This window comes from Amblyomma maculatum, chromosome 2, assembly GCF_055883805.1.
Source record: "Amblyomma maculatum isolate TAMU_Amacu chromosome 2, ASM5588380v1, whole genome shotgun sequence".
Taxonomy (NCBI): Eukaryota; Metazoa; Arthropoda; class Arachnida; order Ixodida; family Ixodidae; genus Amblyomma; species Amblyomma maculatum.
Window position 1 is genome coordinate 15359148 of NC_139345.1, and position 17995 is coordinate 15377142.

At 44.8% G+C, this 17995-nt stretch overlaps 1 protein-coding gene across 1 annotated transcript in view; it reads right to left on the minus strand.

Moving 5' to 3' along the window:
* Positions 1-17422, minus strand: part of Polr2A (RNA polymerase II subunit RpII215) — a 50571-nt gene extending 33149 nt beyond the window's left edge. Inside the window, exons 1-9 of the mRNA XM_084593334.1 lie at positions 17198-17422; positions 14234-14503; positions 12864-13034; positions 11793-12074; positions 9438-9599; positions 8780-9000; positions 6903-7035; positions 6689-6813; positions 4505-4715 (exon numbers count right to left, since the gene is read on the minus strand). Of these exons, the coding sequence (XP_084449460.1) occupies positions 4505-4715; positions 6689-6813; positions 6903-7035; positions 8780-9000; positions 9438-9599; positions 11793-12074; positions 12864-13034; positions 14234-14503; positions 17198-17284 (1662 nt within the window). The 5' untranslated portion in view covers positions 17285-17422. The remainder of the gene's footprint in view (positions 1-4504; positions 4716-6688; positions 6814-6902; positions 7036-8779; positions 9001-9437; positions 9600-11792; positions 12075-12863; positions 13035-14233; positions 14504-17197) is intronic.
* Between the last annotated feature and the right edge of the window lie 573 nt (positions 17423-17995).

The following is a 17995-nucleotide window of genomic DNA, read 5'->3' on the forward strand; positions in this document are numbered from 1 at the left end:
GACTAGGGACGTTCACGCACGGCGCCGGCGTTCGCCGCGCTCGCACGTTCCACCCCCGCGGTAATTGTGTAACGTACCTCAGCCTGCTCGCCGCATCCCGTGCTGCAAGCGTTGCAAACTCGTGTACTTTCATAGCTAAGGCCGCGTATTTTTTGACGTTCTGCTCAGCAACAAGCCGTTCAAACGATACTGTAGGCAAGACAAGGCTTCAGTACGCAGTCACTGCGCTGTCGGCCGTAATCGAAGACGTCGGGCGGCACCATAATCTATACATCGATCTTTAAACGTGATACAGTGGGCAAATGAATAACTTTGTGAAGCAGACCCACTCGTACGTTTCGCGCACTCGGGTGCCGACGAGTAGCTTCCGTCAACAGACGCCGTCATAACCTCGGTTAACGACGCAAACCGAGGTCTTCAAGCTCGGTTTGCGGTAACCGCGGTTAGTGGTGCAACCATGGTTTGGTCCGCAGTGTAACATAGGATAACCACGGGTTCGCGGTTACACTAACCGTCGCTGCGCGAACTGGCGAACTCCTCAGGCGTGTGCGAGCGAGGACGGGTTGGCGCGAGTACGCCAGCGAGCGAGCGCGCGGCAACCGGAAGTTCGTCGAAGTGACGTATGTCTGGGCGGAGCTTTGAACTTGCTTGTATTCTTTGTTTTTTTATGGCTCCCTTCGGCGTACGAGTTGAGAGGGAAAATTGGAAGGGTCATTTTTAATCGCCGATATCTCTGGTGTTGCAGAAGCTAGATCGAAAATTTTTGCGGGAGAATGATGGGTGGTTCAATAACTATCAGTGTCATGGCGTTGTTTACCCTTCATTGTGACCCCTTTCAGGGGACCTTTAAAAAGGAATGAATATTGTCCTCCCCTCAATTTCTCCGGTCCTTCGCTTTCCCATTTCACTCATTGAAACAGCCTATATGAGCTACACTACAACATTGTGAAAGATACAACCTACATGAGCTACACTACAACATTGTGAAAGATAGCTTCTCATGGTTTCCTGGTCACTGTAACACGTTTTTGCTAAACCCCGCTGCGATGGTGCAGTGGTTAGGGCGCTTGAATATGCCCAAGTATGCGGGATCGAATCCCGGCCGCGGCTGCCGCTTTTCGATGGAAGCGAAGAAAAGCCAGGCGCCTGTGTGCTGTGCGATGTCGTTTTAGAGGCCATGTATGACCATTATGAGTGTTGTCACATGAATGGACCACATAACAGCACTGAACCCTTCACCCCCCAGGTGGTCAAAATATCAGGAGACCTTTACAAAGGCGTCTCTCATAGTCTGAGTGTTTTTTGGGATGTTAAATCCTACAAACCAAACCAACTAAACGTTTTGCTAAAGTTGACGACCTCTCCTTAACGGCTAAGACCGCGTGGGCGCCTTGCAGAAATAGAATGAGGAACAAAGAGACCGGGAGCAGGCCGGGGAAGGAGGCATTCCTTTGTCACCACGCATCTCCAACTAGTATTGCACTTCTCTTCTGAGCCCACTACTTGAGCACCCCTCTCCATCCGCAGACTTTCTACAGTCGAACCTCGTTATAACGAACACGGATACAACGAATTATCGGATATAACGAAGTAAAAGCAAAGTTTGGTTGGCTGTGCTTTATTTCTATGGGAGTTCTATCTGTATAACGAAATGAAAAACTGAAAATTTGACACTAAATCGGTTATAACGAAGCATATTTCGTATTCACACGACTCAAAATCCGCAAAGAAGCAAAAAAAAAAAATTTTTCAAAACGCTAAATTGCGGTTTTATCAATCGCCTCCACCTAAAATGTGTTTGAATGACCTGCGCTTTCGCACGCCAAGCTATCTAGGGACCGCGAATGAATCTAGCATCAACGGCTGCCTGGCATGTGACCGGCACGTGATCGAACCACCGCCCGGGTCGCCTCCACCTAAAATGTGTTTGAATCACCCGCGCTTTCACACACCACGCCATCTAGGGACAGCGAGTGAATCTAGCATCAACGGCTGGCTGGCATGTGACCTGCACGTGACCAAACCACCGCCCGCGTGCCCCTGCCCCTACTTTTTGCCGACCCGCGCGTGTGCTCACTTTCGTGCCGTCGTCTCGCAGCATGGCGGCGCCGAAACGCACAGTCGAAGTGGCACAGTCGACAATAAGAAATTGCTTTGTTGATGCTGGCCTAGCCCTATCCACCAGCGAGACTGAGCCCAACGACGCCCACGATTCTGAAGGTGAAGCGGACAATTTCAACGAGACGACATGGCGTCAACTGGCGGTTCCGAATGTTACGTTCGAGGACTTTATTGCTGCCGATGACAACTTGGCTGTGGCGCCCGAATTGACCGACCAAGAAATTGTCGATCAGCTGCTTCCTACAGATGATGCTACGAGCAGCGATGAGAGTGAAGAAGAAGGCGAAGAGCGAGCTCTCAGCAGCACTGAGGCCGCCAATATGGCGAGGAAATTGAGAAGGTACCTTGAGAACCTACCTTTGGCCAAATCAGCTGACATTGGGAAAGCGCTGCACAGTGTCGATTTCGTTGAGAAATTTATTCTATCGAATAGTGTGAAGTGCCGCCAAATGAAGATTACGTCGTTTTTTAAATAAATCAGTTCTGCGTGGCCTAAATCCCGATTTGTGTGCTCATTTTTGCTTGGCAGTGCAAAATGAAAGGTAAGGTTTCGCGTGCTTATACCACGCTTTAAAGAAAAAAAAAAAATGCTTTTTTTTCAGCTCTGTGCTTTCCATTTTAGGGTAGCCTTTACTTGGGTTTATGAACAGCATTTTTTTTTGTAGGAATTTGTGTGTACTTTTACAACGAATATCGGATATATAGAACGAATTTCCGTGCAAAATGAGACTTCGTTATAACGAGGTTTGACTACATCCTATAATAGCGAGGAGCGACTGGCGAGGTTCAATTCTTTCCTGCCTAACTTTGGCTGCAGCTGTCCATGTGTGTAGGTTGTGAAAGTCTTTGGTGCAAAGTAGTCCCCAGCACTTGGTGCTTTTTGTGTCACTTGCTTTACAGTGCCTCTAAGTCAAGCAAACATGTGGGATTCATTGACTTAATAAATAAAACGCAACAACACGACATAACAAATTTTTTCCCTAATAGACACAATTTGCAGTGCATTTGCTATTTGTCCAATCGTCAAACGTAGCCAGAAAAGTCATATCCACTGCAAAGAACCACCAATGTGTGCCGACGTCAGTACCATAATATTGGTTCTCGATCAAATTGAAATATTAAGATATCGAAATAGCGTGTTATGAACAGTGTTAATAGCATAGCTATAACTCAACAATTGCGACAAGCAAAACAATGCATTCAACTTATGTTGGCAGGACCCCTTTAAAGGGTGCAAATATTCAAAAATTTCTAATAGCAAATTTAATAACCAATTTTGGTTGTCAAACAAATCAAATAGTGCATACTGGAAATTATTCAAATTACATATGTTAGGAACATTAAGAAAGCATTCTGATTAATAAGCCCGAGGTTCAAACAAGGGTCACTGTAGCATTCTTCAATGACTGCTCAAAAAACAGGGCCCACACTGATGCTGCATATCATTCTGCACCAATCAGTATGAGTGGGATGAAGGGTTCAGTGCTGTTACGCAGCCCATTCATTTGACAACACTCATGATGATCATACATGGCCTCTAAAACTGGATGACACGGCAAAGGTTAGGCAAGTTTAGCAAATTTTCCTTCATGCCTGACCTCGAAGGTCATGGCTCATAAGGAGAGGTGTGCGGATATAAGTCAACTATCCACATATTCGATTACTCAAACAAATAAAATAACCTTAAGAGTGGAGCTTAAGTGTCCCCCTAAACTTTAATGATATCTAATTACACCAATATAATAACCTTTTATGAAGGCGAAAAGCAAGGCGCCCGTGAGCTGTGCGATGTCAGTGCACATTGAAGAACCCTGGGTGGTTGAAATTTCCGGAGACGTCCACTACGGCGTCTTTCATAGCTCGAGTCACTTTGGGACGTTAAACCCCATAAACCAAACCAATAACCTTTTACGGTGCTAGATGTTATTGTAAAGTGCTACCTGCTAATGTTTGGTCTAAGACTTTCCTTCTTGAGCGTTTCACCACAGAAGGGCTCCAGCAAGCAAGGCAGGTGCTCTACCCACCGCAACGCTTTTATCAGTGATCATCTCAAACAGCCCCCATTGTACAAGCTGCAAGGGTGCGCTCCCGTAGTGCGTATCTGTGTGGCTACCGTATCAACACATCTATGCTCTGTGCCCTGCTACTTTTTCCTGGAACAAACAGGGCAAACGCTTGTGAGATTAACACTTGCGACTGCAGCCATTTTGTGTCCATGCAGATGAGCATGACAGTAAGGGAAGAGGCCCTGCATGGGCATCCCGCATGGGCAACATCTTTCTGTGCGCAATCATAGCAGAGCTAACATTGAGCTAACAGCTCTGCAATTTCCAGTCAATATTTTCTGAAAAGTGGCACTCAGTAATAAATAGAAGATATAAACCTTTTCGAGGAAGACGTCCCTCTTTGTCATCTTTCGGACGGCAGTGAGTGTGTCTTGCACAATGCCCATGACAGGTTTGTTTGACTGGGGTGTGATGATCTGCCGTGGTACCATGGCCAGCTGCTCCACTTCAGCACGCGTCTCCAGTGACTGCGGTACGTGCAGGTTCATTTCGTCCCCATCGAAGTCAGCGTTGTATGGGGTTGTGACACTGTGCCAAGGCAGAAAGAAAAGGAAATCCGAACCTCTAAGAACACTAACAGCTCAATAACTACTTAAAGGCCCACTGTCCACCTTCTGGTCGAAAACATTTTCTTCCCTGGTGACTGTGAGACTTCACTCTCAGAACGCAAGGCCGCAAAATGTTTTTGAGAAAAGCAACTAATAACGCAGTTACAGCCACCCCAATCACCAGATTCTGTCGTGTTTCTCTCCTTCCGTTCCCTCGCAAAGGTTTTTCACTCTCCTGCCCGGTCGTCTAGCCTCCGAAAGACAAATTCCCCTTCCTCCTCCATGTTTGGCGGGAGGTGGGGCGTGGCACTCCGCGTGCGTGAAAAAAAAAAAAAAAAACAACAACAAAAAAAACACATATACACACAACGGGCGAGGGAGCATGTGCCGCTGGATTCAGTCGGGCCATGGCAAGGGAAAGGCACGCAGCGAGTGGTTGACACACCCATCCTTCACCCTCAGACAGCGAGACGGACCAATGGATGTCGTTTTCGACAAATACGTCATAGCTGCGGCTCGACGGGCCAGCACAGGGAGCGGGGAAGCTGGCTTCCCAAAAGAGAGCATGAGAGAGCTTTGATTTGTGTTTTCGTTGTTTTGCGGTGCACGTGTCACTGTAGCATTTTGCACAGACTATCTCCGGTACCTGATCGAAACACTGGGCTCCTTCGCTTAAGAAGTCCTTCCCTGGACAGTGGCCCTTTAAGTAAAAGACACTCTTTTGAGACAATTTGAGATCTTGGCCAAGTCCATTGCTTACGGGCGACTTATGCACCACCTCATTTATGCCTCAATAAATGTACCAACCAGCCCAAGCTTTACAAAAATGAGACAGGGCCATACCTGGTGCAGCAAGTGGACATATGACTGTATACCCTGGCCGAAGTACTAACACTAATACAAAGTACAGAACAGAAGAAATAGCACCTTCTAGTACAAGCATACTGTGGCTGGAGAGACCCTTAGAACCAGCTGAACAGTCATGGTGCTCAGCTTTCACAGCAAGATATTTACCGTTAGCCTTAGAAACCAACACTAGGGTAACATTTTTTATTTATTTAAGAGTAATTTGTACTAAATCTGTGCAGCTTTCATTCAAGAGGATGATTATACCCTAAAATACAATTTTTTTTCTCAGAAAAATCAGACTTCTTTTGGGGAGATCTCGAGTTTTGACTACTAGTAGAAAAATGATGTAAAAAAAGAATCTAGAATGTCCAAAATGTATGTACAAGGTAAATCTCCAGCAAACTACATCATCAAAGCTACAGCTAGCCAAACTTGCCACAAAAAGAAAAAAAAAAAATGAGAAAGCTGATACAATATACAAGAAAACTGACATATTTTAGAAATGATATCAGATTCTTATTGAACTGAATTTAGTTTTGCTGCAAAAATTCCGAGCCTACCTTTCTAAAAAAAAAAAAAAAAGAAAAGAAAAAGAGCTGGAATTGTTATTTTTCTTCCAAAGTTAATATATAATGTAAACCTGGTCAAACACGAAAAATAAGCTGGCAAGCAAACCTGTTATTTCTTACAATTAAAAGAACAATATTTAGGAACTAAGAAAGTACAGTTCAACAGACATTTACAGCATCAAAGTTAGCCAATATCAACAGAAAAAACCTAGCTGCAGCTGTCCGGCATGGCTGCCAGTTTTACTACAAGGCCACAATCATAACTGTCCTGCCATAACTCTCTTGCACGTCAAGTTATACTGAAGAAAAGTTTTGTTACACATTAACTTGTGACAGCAAATGCTGTAGTGTGGTTGCTGCTCAGGCAACACCATTAGTTTTAGCAAAACTTTTGACTTTTCATGCCATTACAAGTTAGCGATTAGGTCTATTCTAACCTCACTTTCTTATATGCACCATGACTTTGGTGTCTGCTTGCAGCCGGAGTAGGCTAAGTTTAAACTAGCCACAATGTCAGAAGTTCCAATAGACTCACCTGAGGTTCATTCGAAATGTGGACCAGGGAAGCACCTTGATTTTGTGCCCCATCATGGACATTTTGTGTAGTGTAGGTTGACGGTTGAACACAATGATGTCCCCATCTCGAACGTGCCGCTCCACCTGGTTCAATCAAAAGCAACAGGACCAAAGTAAAGATGAGACAAAGGCCAAACACTGCAATGAAATGGAATTTTTCTGCAGAGACTGACCCGGTAGCCACACTGGAGATGCAGGTCACTGGCTTTCGGATGAAACCGGAGGTCGATTCTTTCACCATTGTCCCGAATAATATACTTTGCACCGGGGTACTGGTTGTTGCCTCGTCTCACTAGGTCATGCATCCTGCAAAAAAGTTGGTGTGATTGACGCAGTGCTCGGCACCTGTTGGTATGTCTCCCCTTTCTGACAAATAACTCAGCCACCCAAAAACCAAAGAAAGACCTATCTGGCACAACATTTCACAGGTGCAGGAAAATGAAGTCAATGTTCCAGATTAGAGTGCAGGGGCCCATATTGGCAACAATTCAACAAAAACAAACACCGGAAACTGTGTCGCCCCGACCATCCCAAATCAACACCCGTTAAAGATTTTGCACAGCTAGACCTCTACAGCTATTTAAATCTTCTCATGCAGGAGTCTGAGCATATTAAGGTGCACCTCATTTTTCCTCCACTGAGATGCGAACAAATAAGCGGCCTCCTTGATCTGGCAGCACTTTCTGCACTAGTTCGCAGGAGTGTCGTGCAGGTGCCAAACCAGTCCTTGAGGTGTGAGTGCGGCCTGGCACTGGTGCTCTCTGGGCAGTGGCCAAATCGACAGCAGGAGTGCAGAAATGTTCGTCTGCTGCAAATGTGTGTGTCGCGTAGGTTGACATGGGCGCGAGATTTTGCTAGTTCTATCAGCAATGACTCCGCCCCTTCTGCCACGTTGTGCAGTGGCGCAAGATGACCGTCATGAGGTTATTGAAACTGTATCCGCTCCATTCTACCCGAAATGCGTCGCCAGATGTCCCCCAGTTGCAGCGGAAACTTTGCCTTAATCACTTAACTTAACTTAATTAAACTTGTTTAACTCGCGCTCACTGCATGTTGGCAAGCAGTGGCCGTGGAGTGAACGTGTTACAGACTGAGGCGTGGGCTGACTGCGACCTGAAAACCAGCCTTCAACTGTAAGCAAACATATGTGCTGCTCACGCTGCCACATGCTTAAATGCTGATGCGGAGCGCAGCCACCCAGGCAAGAAATGTGCACATAGTGCAAATCATCAATAATGTCTTATCACCCACATATTAAAAACACAACGACACCCACCTTCCCCTTCAAGCTTCTTCGTGCTATATGTATGCGTGACCACCATGGCCGCAGCAGAAAACGCGGCGAACATGCAAAGCGCCATTTATTAAAAAAGGCACGACAGTGGAGTCGGCTTCCACACAGCGCGCCAAGCAACTTTCAGTACTTGCACGGGAAGAGAACTGAAGGAGAGGCTAGTGCAGAAACATAGAATTCGTGCAGCACGGTGTCAAACTGAGTGCCAATGTGGAGGTGGCACTAGCTGCAATGACAAATCGAGTGCGAGAGTGTCGCACCGCCTGAACTAGTGCAGAAAGTGCAACTAAGTCGAGGAGACCTTAAGCTTGCGACAACTTTGGTTTGACATGAACCTCATTTACAGACTATATTATTCAAGATTTTGTGTACTATTTTGGTACCATAGACAAGTGGTGACTGTGAACACGAAAGTAGTGAACACAACTGCAACAAGTGCGAGCAGCCATTGCGGTTTTGTTTTGAATAATTTTATGCACACAGTAATCATTCTTGGTGCTTGCCTCCTGAATCCTCAGATGCTTATTAGAGCAGATTTCACTCAGAAAGGAAATGAGCTTTGGAATGACAGTTTGAAAAAAACTTATTTGCTTTGGATGCACAAAGAACTGAGACGAATGCTACATTATACAAGCCCAACAAAAAAGCAGTCAGATATTCCATGCAGTAGAAACTGTACTTCCTTATTTTGCATATTTCTATTCTCACATAACATCATCAACAGCATCAAAAGCAAATGGTACACTGCATACTCACTTGTCAATGTTAAATGGTGTGACAATTTCAGGGAAGGTAAGATTCTGAGCAATGGAGCGGGGAACACCGACTTCATTGATCCGCAAGTTCGGATCTGGTGTGATAACTGTACGGGCTGAGAAGTCCACTCGCTTGCCCATAAGGTTTCCTCGGATGCGGCCTTCTTTACTCTTGAGTCGTTGCTTGATGGATTTTAGTGGACGGCCAGATTTTTGCATGGCCTGAAAGACAGACATGCATGCACTCTTCAGAAGACTAAGAAAGCCTCAGCAACAGCTGCTCAGACACTGATCACAGACAACAGCAAGATCTGCAAGATCTATGGCAGGAAAGAAAGCAAATATCATACCTACGTACCTTAGCAATATTTCAAGCAGTCCTCTTACAGAGCTCTAATCTACGCTTTCCCATTACAACTCGTATGTTTGCCTGCTACTCTTGTGGCATCATTCCTATTTGCTAAAGCCACCATCATCAAAACAAAAGGGACCCCTGACTCTTTACTGCTTAGTAAAATGTTTACGAAAACAAAGAATATGAATGATGTGCATGTCACAACCAAAAAGCGAGAAGATGTGCATGTCACAACCAAAAAGCGAGAAAACAACAGTGAGCAAAGAGTCAGCAAGGTCATGTTGGAGACTACAAGTAAACCTACCCTGGGCAAACCAGGCATTTCGTTGTCAACCAGCGTTGCAACATGGAACTGAAGCATCTTGATGTTCTCAGCAATGATGTGTGCAGCTGCCCCACTTTGCTCATTGCGGATCAGCTCATTGTTGGCCTTGACAATGTCAGCCAATTTGTGTGTCAAGTCATCCTGCACAACAACATCAAAAAGTCCGAGTTTTTAAACACATTAAAACAAAGAAAGCAGTACATAAAGCATGAGTCTATTTAAATAACATCCACAAGTGCAGACTAGGAGTTCTACAGCAAACCCAGAAACTGCCAGATGAAAAAATTCCAGGGGTGCTTAAGTTTCGTTAGATGCAGTACTGCGAAAGCATTTCACTTAATGCTGCTGAGCGAGGGATTCTCAGTCCTTTGATCATACTTGAACCCACAATCTTTTCCTAGAACCCGATCTCATGAGCATTACTGGAACTCACACCCTGGACTATACTTGACCCCCACGAGCTTTCTTGGGCCTCGCACCAACAACCTTCTATGGCACTCGAACCCACAATATATTACCCCTAAAATGGATGATTGACAGTTTATGCAGATATGCTCTGATGACATGCTGTGCCAACAGATGCTGTACGCGCCACTCATGAGGCAAAAAAGGCTTTCACATTAATAAATGTGTTGGTTGGCACATGTTCCTACTCATAAATTTTTTTTAACGCGCATCTCAGTGTTTTAGAAAAACTAAAGTTGACAGCAGCAGGTAAGCAAGGGCAAAAATTCAACCAGGCTTGGACTTGCAAACTATTATTTGATTTTTCTTGAGAGACATTCAGCATACATCAGCTCTCCATGAACTGCTGCCTTTCACGGTATTATTTAGCTTACATCAACTACCATTATCAGCCTTAATGTGGTTAAGGCACTAAATTTTGATGTCATAAAAAGCCTGTTTAAAAAAAAAAAAAAAAGGCCTGTTATGGCCTTCTTCTGTATGTAAGGTCACACACGGTCAAGTATTGGACACAACAATGCTTGAAATGTATTTTTAACTCAGATTCAAAGAATCATTCAATGCTCTTTCACATGATCGAGACCTATTACTACCATCACAGTTAATGACGTAGTAAGAAGTTGGGAACAAATCAGCAAAACTTAGTGATGTCACAGTACTGTCAGGAGTAGGAAACTAGATAAACTACTCTAGCCCGCCATCTAATGACTGGAAGGAAATGGGAGGGAAGTGCATGCGTGGCGGCGTTGGGAGTCATGGCGGTGGCCGAGTTGTCTAAAGCGCCAGAATTCGGACGAACTCTCTTTTTCTCGTTGGCAGTGGTGTGAACTGCACTCGAAGCCAAATTCTTTTTCTGCTTAGCGCCATTGCCAGGACAACAATACAACACCTTAGTAGGCTTCGCTTCAGCCGCTTTGGAAGAAATTGGCCCTGGCTTCTCAAATGGGGAGACAATGGCTTCTATGAAAGTTTCCTAACCCGGGCACTGTAAATTGTTGTGATGTGAATGGTGCTGAAAAACATGTTAGCCAGGTGTCGCACCTATGGCTAGTTACCGGATCCGTAGATGCTGTCACTGCTGCACCAAAATCGCCGGCCGAGGGAAATCTTCACGCTGATAAGACTACGACCTGGCTAGCTTCTTATGCCTTATCCATATTAAAAATATGTGAGCCTAGGGATTCGACAGGGTCCGGGTGTGTGTGTGTGTGTGCGTGCTGCCAGTGGTGGCATACAGCAAGGTCACAAGTTTTAGTGGATTCATATGGCCACAGAGTATAGTTTTGAGAGTATTGACAAATGAACTGAAGCAGAAGTGGCAATGCTAGGTGGTGTCTGCTGACTAGCGAGTTAAATGCCCAGCAACAGCCATCGGCGTAGCTTGTGGCTAAGAGATTAGGCAAATTTAATTATTGCAAATTGGCACCACATATGCATCGCGGCAAAGCAATTTAATACCCAGTATGTCAGTGAAATCTTTCTACATTTAGCAGAGTAGCATTGGAATGAGCCATTTCACGATTTCAACACAAGGGACAGCGTCGCTTCTCTCACGTACCTCGCTCTACGGTTATTTTCGCTCGCTGGTGCATTTGCTTTCGCATCGAGAGATCCGCGGCAACGCTTGCGCCGCTCCGTTGTTCCATGTATCTCGAGCTGGGCGTCGCGTCCGCGCGGCACTTTTTGACGCGCGAAAATCACAGAAAAAACGCTGCACATATTCCGGGCTTAAAGCTGCAAGGCAATCCAATGCTCGTTCATGCCCCTCCTGCTAACATTCATTTGCATTGCAGCAACCTTGTTGCAAAAAAACTACTCTGCAATTAGCACTGCATTAACAGTGACAGCAAAGAAGAAGAGGAGGTGCACCTGGTTCCGAGCAGAGCCAAACATGACGACTGCAGGTCGCACGGCAAGCGGGGGCACAGGCAGCACTGTGACCACCATCCAGTCGGGCTTGGCATAGCGAGGATCCATGCCCAGGATCATGCACTCCTCCTCAGACATGTGCTTGAAGATCTCCCAGACTCGCTCTGCCGTGAGTGCAATTTTCTTCTCTTGCGAATCTTCGTTGACGTGCTTCCACTCTGCAGTCAGGTCAAGACCACTCCGACGAATGCTTGGCTGGTACCGGCCACATCCTCCATGGCCCTAAGCAGAATGCACAAAAAGTCGAACCCCATGAACATGATATACGCTACGCTGACGACCTCGCAAACCGACACATCTAGCATAGGATATGCAAGCATTACTATGTTATCTTTTCCGTAAAACAAGATTGAAACATCACATAAGTAGCTGTTCAGAAAGAGTGAAGTGCAAGTACAAAAACTTGTGCAGAGTCATTTCTGGAATTCAACAAGACCACAATTGCACTATATATTTATTAGTGGCTGCCCATTTCAGTTTAAACTTCTAGTGATATATACTGTCACCGAAATTATATCAAAAACAATTGATGTTTGTTATTCGCTGGAAGTGGCACGGGTGCTCAAGCAGTAAATTGGCAGAAAGCTGAAGTAGTGACGCAATTTTTTGTCACTTATGTATATGCTTTGCTTTTCTCTTCAAATCATCAAGATAACAAGCTAAGCATTAAAGCAAGGCTGTCAAATATTTTCTGCTCACACGAGGCTCTTAATAAATTCTTTGAATTATCACAGCATAAAAGTTTATTTCAAAACTGTGCAGTCTGACAACAACCACGAGGACTAAACTAAAAGGCCAATGCGAAATTCCCACAGCCATGTGAATACATAAGTCAACCCCAACCTTTGCCGCAGCCTCTCAGTGTTTTCGGAGCTGCACAGCCTTAATAATGAAAAGCAGAAGTTGGCCTGTCACAAGTGATAGCTAGACAATTTAGCTGATGCACTTACATTCATCTGTACCTCTGTACCACCTCAAAAGAAAATGCAAGAAAGGTAGCAGAAGACGAACCTGCTTTTTGTTGGTATCTTCCTGGACCTGACTGTCAGGCCCCAGCTTAGTGTCAATCTCGTCGCCTCCTTCACAAATGTTCTTGCCCTTGCAGAGATCGTAGACATGCGCGAGACGCTTTCTCGGCTGTCCCTTCGTCTTGCCTATAATCTCCTTGATTTTTGGGTTGTTCTGTAAGCAACGAAAACAGGAGGTACAACAATGAACAACTGCCACAAAGAAGCCACATCGTAACATTGCAGGGACCAACAAAGGGCAGTGAATAAAATATGGCAGTTTAGAAGTCTGTCTCCCCAGCAAGGCTTTCTTTTGCTCAACTCCTTCAAAGCATGATAAACCAATTTTCAAATATTTTGAAACACACAAGCCAGAATGAATTTAAAGTTTGAAATTCATAACTGAACATGCAGACAAGGTTATGATTAGATGTACCGCCTTTCAGGCAGGAGGCATCAATGCGAGTTTCCCCTTAGCTGTGTCACATTACAAAAAATAACTTCATTTTGAAGTGTCTCATTGGATCGCTTTAATGAACAGTAATATACAGAAGCTTGGCAAAGTGAAGGTACACAAGAAGAACATGGCCATTCAGGGGACCCTTAAAATAATGTATATTTACACTGCTTCTCAGGGATTGAATAACTGAGAACTTGTCAAACAAATACATGTCCATGATTTGAAAGATAACGGCAATGATTCAACTCAATTGAATATGCTCTACGGCTCAATCAATTCTGCCCATAGAATTTGGGGCAATGATGAACATGGAAAACACCTTGCATTATATGAGTTTCACTCTTCCAAAGAACTTGCAGTTGGTTAAAGCTTCTTCACAATTAGGCAAAAAAAAGAAAGAAAGTAAATGGCCCAGATTTGACAGAAGACTCTACTCTTCTGCTCAGTTTTGCTGCAATTACAATAGTTGAAAAACACTCAAATCTGGTCCTACTTTTTCCCGTATGTCCAGTTTTTATTTCTACCGCACTAAATATGGTCAAGACAGACCTAGAAAAATCCAAGAACTAACGTGTCTTACAGCAGCTTCAGAATGCATGCACCATGCTGCCCACTCTACAAGAACACAGCTTGTATTAATCAATATTAGCACAAAGACATTTTCAATTCATTCAGACTTTTGAAATTATATAAGAAAAGCTGCATTTTATAACTTCATTCCATTTTACCCTGTTAGTAAGTGGCACATGCTATTTGTTTCAGACAAAGCAAGCTATCAGTTTATGAAGATGACTGGACGAACACAGAACTGCCATCAGGTAGTTCAGTTAATGTGAATAAACTGAATGGGCCTTATGCTAATGAAGTGACTTTCAATTTTAAGGCCATAAGCCAAGTTAAGGATTAACACATACGGGGCTGACGAGTAGCTTGGAGCAGTAAAAGCAGACACAACGCAAGATCTTGATGGCCTTGGTGAGAAAGCCACAGTGGAAGACCGGCTTGGCCAGATCAATGTGTCCGAAGTGGCCCGGGCACTCAGTCATGTTGCCAGCACATGTCTGGCAGCGGGAGGTGCGGTCAATGACCCCCTGCCGGGGATCCATGAGACCCCCCAGCTTGGGACGGCCACCCTCATAGATCTCAGGGTACCTGATGCCCCCCTCCGTCACGGACATGCGCCGCTGAAAGCGGATGAAGGGAAACGCATGACAGCATGAGTGGAACATGAAAATACCAAGCAGTGGGAAGAAATTGCTGAAGATTCCAAACAAACTGCCTTATGCACACGCTTCTAGAGTGATTTCATCCCTCTGCATATACACAGTCAGCGCTGACCTCCTGGTGGCCACCGAGACCAAAAGCACAGCAATTGCCTGCTCCGGCATGCACTGTGGGAGCTATGTTGAACACTCAAAATCATGTAGCCTCCGACATCATGAGTGACCCGTGCTAAACCCAAACTTGCAGTCGCTCAAATTGCATTGAAAAACAGACGCCTTCAGCTAGCAATGTTCTATTTCATATCACTAATGAACAACTTAATAAGGGGTCAAATTCATGAGGTTTCGAAGCAAAGGACATCAGCATGAAACTGCACTGCAGCTTTCCCTCATGGAAAGGTATGGATGGGTTATAGGGCTTAACGTCCCAAAGCTGCTCAGGCTTTGTGGTAAGTCACAGTGGAGGGCTCCGGGATTCCGACCACTTGGGGTTCTTTAGCATGCACTCACATTGCACAGCACACTGGCACCTCACTTTTTGCCTCATGGTAAGGTTCAAGCAGCAGCAATCGAAAACTCGTGATGGATTATAAAGCCAGTAATCCACTCCCATGGTCACAACAGGCAAAACCAATTTTAAATGCGACCACTTCAATAAATATCTATCCTACAAGTAAAACTGCCACTCTGAAATCAGGAGTGGCTGGTATATGGATGCCAGCCTTGATAAATCATATCTGTTCTCAAGCGTAGAAACCATATTAATTTCAGTGAGAGTGCACTACTGTGCACATTTCGTTTCTACACAACAGTACTGGCCCCATAGTGTATATTAACTACAGACTTGAGACCCATTCACACTTGCGTGTTTCAGTGTCACAAAGGGTGGGTGACCAGCTGTTGCATCCCACCAGGGAGGCGCTCAGCTTGACCGATATTCACATTTGCAATGGCTACCCACATGTTGTTTCCCCGAATTGGTTTGGTTTATAGGGTAACTTAATGTCCCAAAGTGACTCAGGCTATTAGAGATGCTGCAGTGGATGGCTTCAGAAATTTTACCACCTGTGGTTCTTTCATGTGCACTGACCATCGCACACAGCCCACGGGAGCCTTGCTTTTCGCCTCCATCGAAAAGTGGCTGCTGTGGCACTTAGGCTCAGCAGACGGTTGCTCTAACCACTGCACTACCACGACGGGACGCATTCCCGATCGAATCGATCTCGTTCATATTGAGATTTGTTACAATTGACTGTTCCTCAGCAACGAGAAGCAGGATGTAGAACTAACTTTCATAAACTTTTGCTGCACCACTAATTGGTTACCAGCAGTTGAAAGGCTTCAAAAACGAGAATTGCTTGAATGGCCTGCAACTGTCACTTTTCGACCAATCCAACTATTTCTGAAAGTTGCTTTTTGACCAAAGTGGTTGCATAACTTCTGCATGTTGCAAGCATGAACAGGCTTTTGACAGTTGTATTCACTTTAAAAAATTCTATACCGATGACACTAAAATAAAAAAAAAAAAGGAAGAATGAATACTATTCTTTGGCCCAGGGACTCGAGGGGGTTTAACTAATTTGGTTCACGAAACTTTTTCCGATCTATCTACATTCCCACCGTGACAGATGACTGAACTATTAGCGACGAACAAATGAATAATGACAGTACACAAACTGGCAAGGTATGGTAAGAATGATTCATAGAATGACTACATCACAATTGATTTCAAACATCGCAGCTCATTTTAATGCGTACATTGCGCAACACAGGCTTGGCATTTATCACAAACATGAGGTATTTAAAACAGCAATCCATCGCAAATGAAAGGGTGCATAGGAGGAACGTGCATAATCGCATCCGTTGAGATTCCAGAGGGCAAGCGAAGTGCATCCCGATCGTTCGAATAATACCGGCAGCACTTCCTGCACTGCGAAGCGGTAATGCTTACTGAACAAGCTAACTCGGTTTGTTGTTACTTTATCCAACCGAACTACAAATTTGATCGCGCTGAAGACGTACAGTTTTCTTGTAACCACAGCAAACTAGCCAGCTATTTCACAACGGGTTATGAAGTAGTAACTTGATTGTACAATTCAAGGACATGGTCAAGCACATTGCACAGTAGTGTGTCAACAATCTGAGAGACGTAGAATGAACGTTCTACCCTCAGTAGATGGAAAACAACCTATCTAGCATCACGCTTTTTGCAAAACTCAACGAAAAAAAAAAAAAAAGAACGCCGCGTTTCCAAGATCAGTCCGACTGGGCCAGCAGCTGTTGCATGGAGTAATACACAACGTGCGCATTTCGCACGTGAAGTGCCAAGAATGAAACCGCTTTCGGAAGTAATCAGTCGATTCGGCAATTTTCAGAGCGGAAATCACAAACTGTGGATAGGGTTTCGTATGACAACTGCAGAGACGCTTGGAATGCGTCCTACAAAGCCCTAAGCAACTTGATAATGCTATACAACTTTTCACTACGCGCTGCACATTGACAACTTAAGCATTTGTTATTGGCCGACCAAAGTGCAATCAAATGCGGCAGACAAATCATCGCTGTTGTTTTCTTTTCTTTTTTTTTCTTTAGTACAAGTGTGACACGCGCAAGCAAGCTTGGCACTTCCCAAGAAGAAAAGTCACAACTACGTACTATTTCATCAGGGCTGAGGATGCCGAACTGCACCCTCTTCACCTCCCGCAAGGGAGCCTTTGAGTCGGAGGTCACGATCTGCGACATCGTAGTCCGCTAATCTGACAACAAACGCCGGTATGTTGATCCGCACAAGCAAATATCGCGATGCGTCACACCACCAAACGCCGCTCCGCCATTTTTATGCGTTCGGTATGGTTTCGGCGCCTGGCCACTCCACTGAAGAGCTCGTTTATATAGCGTCAGACGAGACGGGGTCTTAAGATTTGCCCAAGCGGCCCAATCAGACCTTTGCTCCGAGAAATAGATAATAAACAATTAGCAGCTAGTAAAGGTTTTTCAAATTTTATTGCAAAATGTTCTTATCACAATAATTTAGCATATTTTTGTGCTTTAACACTTGTACTTATTTAAAACTGTTGCCTACCACAACATTTCAAAAGCGGGCTATTCGAAAGCGCAAAACCGCTCGTGCCGTGTATTGGAATTGCAAACTCCGTGGAAGTGCTTGGTTTGCGGCAAAAGCACATTTAAACGGCTGGTGATTCGAACAAGATTTCTGGAAACGCTGCCAACGCTGCCTTCTGACGATTCGGCGACACACGAAGGCCTTGTCATCCTGTGCTGGCCTCCCGCCTCGCGAGCGCGTGCGCTTTGCACGCGCTGTGAAGTCCTGCTAGTTGCACCGGAAGCACCGTTCGCGCTGGTCTTGCTTTCGGAGAATTAATTTAATTCTTATATCCGCATTTATATGCCGGAATGTGTTGCGCTGTGATTTTATTTCTATTTACGAGTATT